The sequence below is a fragment of the Sceloporus occidentalis genome, unplaced genomic scaffold (assembly GCF_023333645.1).
Source record: "Sceloporus occidentalis isolate IW3139 unplaced genomic scaffold, rSceOcc1.0.p SCAF_24, whole genome shotgun sequence".
NCBI classification, from domain to species: domain Eukaryota; kingdom Metazoa; phylum Chordata; class Lepidosauria; order Squamata; family Phrynosomatidae; genus Sceloporus; species Sceloporus occidentalis.
This window is the reverse complement of record NW_028317004.1, coordinates 1,656,626-1,664,474: the sequence shown is the minus strand read 5'-3', so window position 1 is coordinate 1,664,474 and position 7,849 is coordinate 1,656,626. Positions and strand designations below refer to the sequence as shown.

The window sequence follows — 7,849 nt, the reverse complement described above, 5'->3', positions numbered from 1 at the left end:
CCAAGATTGACTTTCTCGCCTAAGTATCCACCTTAGTTTCCTATTCACTATCTACTCGCTTTCCCTGAAGAGCCAACGCTATCCTGCTCCTACTGAGGACCTTAGTTGTGTTTTTTAGGGAGCCTGAAAGGTTGATTCAAACAGTAAAGGCTTCCAGAAAGAAAGACGATATCTCCATTTAAAGACATTCATATTTCTCATATGTCCTTGGCCAGGCATACTCCAAGTTCCGCCCAGCAGCTTGCTTACGGCCTGTATACTATTGAGGGAATGCATCTCACATACCGCTGGGCAATACTTAATATGCACTAGAAATACGAGGAGGACGCTTCAAAATGTCATCACAAGAACCGACGTATACATACTACGAGACACAAAACGAAACAGACTCCCACCGAAAATTACCCTCACAAAGGGTTATCATAGGTTATCATACCGGCCACCGAATAATTATTTTTGTCGCTAGAATAATACGCCAGTTTTTCATACCTGCTCAAGTGACGCTTCCCCTGAACTTCAACTAAACAAGATGGCGACTAGGCCTTTTTTTTCTAGAATCTTCCCCTCCTCGATCCAAGAGACAAATCTCCAATAACCAATAATGCACCGCAGCGTCAGACAAAAAGGCGGGACAATACGGCTATACCAGACTCAGAGCGGTGGGTTTCAACAAGCCGACCAATAATAGAAGCCGAAATGGCAGGAACCAAATGAAAACGAGTCTTGAACCGCTTACATTGACAATTATTGAAGCGTGGAACGCTAATTACCTTATAAATAATTACGAAATTGTAACGGAATTTTTCAGTGGTCTATGTTTTGCACGGGACCCCGTGTATCTACCCTTGGGACATACATTTCGCTAAATGAGACGGGACATGCTCTTCTCTTGTTTAGATTAGTTTATTTTTGGAGTGCCGTTTAGAAGGTTACAATGTGACAGCAGAGAACCATTCTGCCCATCAAGTCTGCCCAATTTTTCCTGATTCAGAGACACAGACCTTAATCAATCTTTGGTCTTGTCTTTATATCTATCCCATGCATGTATCAATTCCCTCACTATATTCACCTCTACCACATCTGCTGGGAGGCTGTTCCACTTATCTACCATCCTCTCAGTAAAACAAAACACCCATACGTTGCATCTAAGCCTATGATCCACTAGTTTTAGACTACAATTTATTGTTGTAATGCCCCCCCTTCTTTGAAACAAACTTCTTCCCTGTACTTCCCTTTAAGTATTTAAATGTTTCAATGACATCTCCCCTCTCTCTCCTTTCCTCCAAGCTATACAAATTCAGATCCCTTAGTCGTTCCTTTTAAAACCATTGCCTGCATCCATCCCTTCCTAACACAAGGACACAATATGCCACTAAGGCTCTTGTCCATGACCTCATTATCTCCCGCCTCGATTACTGTAACTCTATCCTAGCTGGTCTCCCTTATACCCGTCTAACCCCTCTACAATCCACCATGAATGCTGCTGCCACACGGAATCCTACACCACTACGGAATATGATGGCACTATATGAAACAATAATAAAGATCCAATGTACATCTCCCGGGCAGCATCACACCAGGTATGACATCATATCCGGCAGACATGCGCAGCAAGAGCGCAGAGTGAACAGGGAGCTGCTCACTCCATTTGGAATGCAGTACATCATTTATTAGCTATCAGGTATCGCTACACCCTTAATCCCTAACGAGTTTGTAAACCGCAAAACGTATCCAAATGTTCATGGGGTGGCTCCACACACTAAGTAATGTACTAAAACTCAAAAAATGCTTCCAGGGTAGCGTTGTGTTATTTTCTATTGTGCCATATGGTGTTTTGCCCTTGAAGTTCACACAGTGGGGGTTACTGCGCATTGCGCTAGCTCTCGGGAGTTATGCACTCATTTCAAGATATATTTACTGTTAAAGCAAGGGGATTAAAACACAATATAAATCAGTGCATGATGGAGAGGGTATGAAAAGGCAATAAGGGTGGGTGGGTATAGAGATGGAGGGGGGGGGGGAGATAATGCTGGCACAATACCGGGTGATAAAAGGCAATGAAAATGATGGTGGGGAGAACTATGACCTATTAATTGGGTGTGATAATGGGCAGGGGAAGCCTTACAAACACAATCTATCACCTTACACTGACAAATACACACAGCACAATTTTAAATTGAAAGCGAAGATCACGTTAGGATATCTATTAAAAACTGTTATAGGCATTCCTGGTAATCCGTATGTTTCTCTGCTGATGGATGCCCGCAATGCAGGGATTGCATGCTATATCCAGTTGATCTACGTGTCCATGTGGTTCTCATTTAATCTTTACGCGCGATGCAGTTCGGACATTGGATTATCCAGTTGATCCAAATAAAACATTCATTGGTTTATAAAACCGATTGAGTTTCTTTGGCCCATGAAAAATGTGCAAAATATACGGTGTGGCCCTTATATAGAAATAGTGCAAAGACAGACCCCTCCTGTACACCATTCACCATTTTTTGTATTCTCTCTAATATATCAATCTCCTTCTGGGAAAGGGGTCTCCGGAGCTATACACAATACTCTTGTGAGGGGTAAAGTGCCAGAACCACCTTGTTCTTTCTACACTAATGCCGCTAGCTATACAGCCCACTATGACTGTTTGCAGCTTTTACTAAAGACTCCATCTTACTTTGGCCGCCGCACCAAATGGAACATATGAAAGCCCTCAGAATGTTTTTTTCTAATATTATTATTAAATATACCACATTAGAAAACAACCCTGTATAAGGACACCTGAAATAGGATGTATAGCCATGTCAACAGGCATTTGTATATAAACATTACATGAACGGCATGAAAAACATTTATTTTAATCTTCTATTGCCATAGATAAAAAGAGCTACGAGCAACAAAAATGATACAGTACGTTGGCAGGATCCTTTGAATCAAGGCAAGTGCTAATAACTATCACATGTGTGTCACAGGCCTCTCCGTGTGGTCTGTAACTTCCGTGAATATTCTGTCAGTTGCATCCTTGGAATCGGCCCCCTGGTAGTAAGTGCTATGACGGAGGCTGGTGGCACATTACAGGCCAATGGTGTAGGAACGTCCCGTAGGATTGTGAATAGCTGAGCAGATGGGGGAGGTTACAGCCCATTCATACCAAACTTTTTTGCCGTTGTTACATCGCCAGAACCGGACGCAAACCGTGTCACCTTCTCTTAGAGGAATAGGTTGCTGCAAGAGAAAAACACGAAAAAAACAAAAAACAAGCTATTTGAATGTTCTACGATACGGAAGCAGATTCTAATGGAACAGTAATACCACGCAATTATTTACAGACGTTCAGAAACCAAATTTATGGGAGATAATCTGTAAAAGCATTCAGTTTTTCTTTGCAAAGAACAAGCAGCAATTTAAAATCTTAGTTCATCGCGTTCATCAGTATTTACCTTGATAGGGAAAAGTATAGGAAACCAGGAGAACATGCCAGGCGAATGGGTTTCAGGACAGATACCTACAGGAAACAGATTATAGATATATATATAATTTATTTTTTTTAAAGTAGCAGAAGGACAGATTTATTTTGAAGCCACAGTGAATAGAGGAGTGCATACTGGATGATATGATACTAACTTAGAGTGACATCTTTGTACAGCACTGTTTGGAAGTACCCTGCGAATCCGTGCAGGACAGTATTCAGCTCCACGTTGTATTCTAGACAGCAGTAACGGTTATTATCAATGACAGCATCTGAAAAGAAGACCATAGGCGCTATTACACTTCATTCATTAGGATGACATTAATGTCTTCACAGCCTTCTAGAACTCACCTTTATTTGGGTGTACAAAAGTGAAACATGGCAGTGGTTCTGCCAGCTGGTGGAAGTTGTGCAGTCTAACTACGTACGGCATTTCAAACTGAGCCTAGAAAACGACAAGGTCACAGAGAGAAATCAGAGGCTGCGAGATTTAGATATATTTGATGCATTGTGATTACAGATGGATATATTTAGCCCTTGGGATAAACAATGGTCAAAAGCAAAACACTAAGCCCAACATAAATCAAGAATTTTGCTTTGAATAGATGTATCCGGCTGGGCAGGAGGCTTATGACGTAGCATTAAGATTGTGGTTACTTTCCATGGACTGCAATGGCTTGCCATTTTACATGCAGACCAAAAACAGAAACACTACGTTACAGGTCTAATAAAGATAGATTAAATATAATTAACTACAGCATGTAAAGAACCACACAAAGAGCACATGTACTGATACATCAATTGATCCACTTTCATGTAGTTAAACATTTCTGCTGAGCTACCTGGCTCTTGCTTGCGTCATAAAGCTGGTGAGCCATTGTGTTTTATGGATGATGAGAGTTGCACACAATTGCAACTGTGTTTATTCACTGAAAGAAGCAAGAACAGCTTACTTCTCAAGTGTTTGAGAATTAAGACAGGAACTCACCTCAGGGTCCCTATCCTTCTCTCTACATGCACGTACTTCATTATAGAGTTTAGAAGACGAGATTGGAGCCAAATAAGATGTGTATTCACCAGGTATACTAACACCATCCTCTGCCGAAAGGAAATAACATCAATGTTTAGAAAAGTTAGTTGCTATGGCATTAAGACTGCGTTAATTATTCACACACTGGACCTTTAAGAAAGTGCTGGGCGCCATCCAAACATTCAGGGGACAGCTCGTTGTCACCAAAAGATCCCAAAAGTTCGCTGACTATGATATCGGCCTTCTCTGGAGCTTTCCATTGTCTCATGTCGCTTGACACCACAGTCACCTGACTGCCCCATTCCTCACAGCGCCATCCCTCAAGCCTGTAAATCAAAAATGGATTCTTGTCAGAAGAGCTGATGACAAAACTAAAATCATGAGAAGCGGCAGGTGACCAACTGAATAAAAATCTCCAGTGAGAGATGGTTACCTGCGCCTCAAATGCATTTTCTAAAAATCACTTAATTTATAATAAATTTTAGCAAAGAGGGCTCTGGGTGTATACTGGGCTCTAGATATTCTACCACCAGCGCAGAAACCATTTTATTGGTATGTTTGCTACTTCTACTTGGGAGTGTAGAAGTCACGAGCACACGCAGGGAACCTATGTCCCATACTCACGTTATAACGGCGTTGGGATTCTTCTCCACAGCATACACCTTAATCTTGCGCTCTGCTTGCTTGGCAGCTCTGAGGGATGCATTCACCAGGGGACCACGACCTGCCCCAAGAACCATTAAGACCCTACAGACAGACAACAACCTCAGAAAACGGTTTGATTTAACAAACTACAGTTATAACAGATCCACATCACTGAAATATCCAGAAAAAAAAAAAAGTGAATACTCACTGTGTGTTTGTTTCCTTCTCTTCCTCTGGCACTCTGTCCAGCAAACATTTATATACAGCCTTTTAGAAAATAACAGGGTAATTAAAAACATACAACAACTCCCGCCACGTTTCCTAAACCACCTTGAAAAATCCAGTACTCGAATATTTCCCTACAACATCAACAGGCATTTCAGTTTTCTATAGACCCCCCCATTTGCTGCTCCAGTAGCCATCGGTCAATACAGACAAAACTAAGACAAATGCACAGAGAACAAGGTTTTCTATACATCAGATTTCTGTAATTGTGTTTTGGACAAAGAGCATGTAGGCTGCCAAATGTGACTGGCCAGCTTTATTAATGGAAAGGCTGGTTGGATTTGCCTACTGAATGTTGTCAGCCGTCCTCTGCTTAGCATAGGCTCCGAAACCACAGAAGAGGGTACAATACACACAAGCGCGCGCGCACACACACACACATACACACACACACACACACACACACACACACACACACACACCTCACCTGCTGGTACTGAGAGTATTTCACTGGATCTTTCTCAAAAACTTCATAGGTTTGAGATTCCAAGTTATCCATCAGAGGCTGAAAGAAAGTATTTGAGGTACTGCATGTTTAAAACAAGCGAACAAATGATGTAAAGGCAGCCCTGCTCAGACAACTTAAATAATATGAATCCATGTATATTCACTCATGTCAACATATAGGGAGGAAAAAAACAAAACCTTGCTAAAGACCCAATTCCCCAGCAAAGCCTGTCACCTGAAAGGTTAATACCCCTACTCCGTTTCTAGCTGTAGTGTCTCACACCCAGTTGAGTGGCTTGTCCACAGGTTGAAAATTGTTACTATACAAACGAATGCAGTGTGATATCCACACAATATGCTTTCCTGGGGTTCTGCACGCATATAAAGCACCACCGCAGAGCCGATGCAACATCATATGGTGCACTTGCGTCAGTAAGCATTTTATTTTACACAATTAAAACGTCACAAATGTTTCAGAACAGCCCCTTTCTGAATGTGCCTGTCTTAGGAGTATGTGCATTGTAACCCATTGTACAGAGATACAGATTCCACCGGCACTATATAAAGCACTGCTTTTCTTCTACGGGTTTATGACTAGGCACCTGTTTGAGAAGGTTCCCGCTTTGTGGGAATCTTATGGCTATACATGCCGAATACCGCAGGGGTGCACTTTGTACACCCTAGTCAGCAACATGCGAAATGTAGGTCATAATTTAGAAGTAACAAAAACTCTAATCCACTTTTGCCTTTGGCATTTGTTTTATTTTTAAGGGAGGCGCATTGCAAACCTAACCACCAAGAGTAACTCCCACTTTCCAAAGACAGGCAGAATTTTCTCAGCACAGGTCAGGACAAAGAACTACAAAAAGACAGCCCTCAAAAGATTTTCCCAGTAGCCGATGCCAACACCTAGCAGGCTGCATCTCCACTGGGTTCAGGTTGGGACAAGAACCCCCCCCCCTCAAAAAAAGAGTGAAAAATATTTGTGTATATGCTGCCATCAAATTACCTGTAGAGGAGACTGCAGGTAATCCTCGTAGCCCTTGGCAAACATCTCATATGCATTTGGAGGTGGCCTGTTTTGGCTCAGATACTCTAGATACTGCAGGTACGAGGAGAAATCCTTCTCTGAATGATGATGGGAGCCTGAAATGACAAACTGTACCTCCAGCTAAAAAGAAACAAAAACAGTGCATTCAGTGAATATGGAACATCTTTCTTTGATCGTGTGAGGCTGCTGCATTGTTACCTTGAACAAACGAAAGATGAGCCGCTGGTGGCTTTTTGATAACACAGGGAATCCTTTCTTGTTTGTTAGGAAGATGCTGGTTGGGAGGATGGCTGCCTTAATTGGTTCCCCAAGCCAACGGTCTATGATTTGACTACAAGGAAGGTCAGCACCCACCTCAATAGCTGATCGGGAAGAAAAAAAATAATAAAATCTCAGATGTGACACAAAGCTATTTTAAAAGCCATGAAAGACTAGGCAATCTCAAAGTATTCTTACCCAAAGCAACTCTCTTGTTATAATCACATAGTGTTCGGAAATCATGCCACCTTGGGGAAAAAAGATAAAAGTAAAATCTCAGACATATAACAGACAATGCACTATTGTGCCTATTGTGTTTGTAACTCACCAAACCCAAGTCTTCTCCTCCCCGTTATCGTTATTCTCAGACCTGACTAAGGGTTCATTCTCAATGAGATCATCACGTAGGTCACTCGCATCCATAAGGGGCACTCGCATCCAGAACTAAGAGACAGATTATATTAATATATATATTATATATTCAAAGAGAAGGAAACTTAACAGCTAGTAACTTAGTGGCAGCTCTTACCATGGTGGAATGATGACCCGTGTGAATATGGTTGAGGAGGAGCCGAGCCAAGTTGCTATTCTCTTCTTGCTTAATGGGAATAAGGAAGGCTGGAAGGCCCAAATAGGCAGAGAAATTTAATTCCTGCATTAAAGC

At 41.8% G+C, this 7,849-nt stretch overlaps 1 protein-coding gene across 1 annotated transcript; it reads right to left on the bottom strand.

Annotated features, from left to right (window-relative positions):
• Positions 1–3,072: 3,072 nt before the first annotated feature.
• LOC149300473 (protein arginine N-methyltransferase 5) lies at positions 3,073–7,849 on the bottom strand. The gene is made up of 14 exons (XM_089485071.1): positions 7,715–7,849; positions 7,514–7,629; positions 7,384–7,433; positions 7,126–7,289; positions 6,886–7,047; positions 5,857–5,934; positions 5,353–5,411; positions 5,124–5,246; positions 4,650–4,825; positions 4,458–4,567; positions 3,821–3,914; positions 3,625–3,741; positions 3,441–3,505; positions 3,073–3,225 (listed from the first exon to the last, which is right to left on the bottom strand). Exons 1-14 carry the CDS (start codon positions 7,841–7,843, stop codon positions 3,073–3,075), a joined length of 1,596 nt encoding a protein of 531 aa, XP_089341197.1. The 5' UTR covers positions 7,844–7,849.

Coding starts and splice junctions, on each gene's coding strand:
- LOC149300473 (XM_089485071.1), bottom strand. CDS start 7,843: ATGCAGGAATTAAATTTCTCTGCCTATTTGGGCCTTCCAGCCTTCCTT. Junction 5,247..5,352: donor GAGAAGGAAACAAACACACA/GTGAGTATTCAC, acceptor GTCTGTCTGTAG/GGTCTTAATGGTTCTTGGGG. Junction 3,506..3,624: donor GTACAAAGATGTCACTCTAA/GTTAGTATCATA, acceptor TGTTTCCTGTAG/GTATCTGTCCTGAAACCCAT.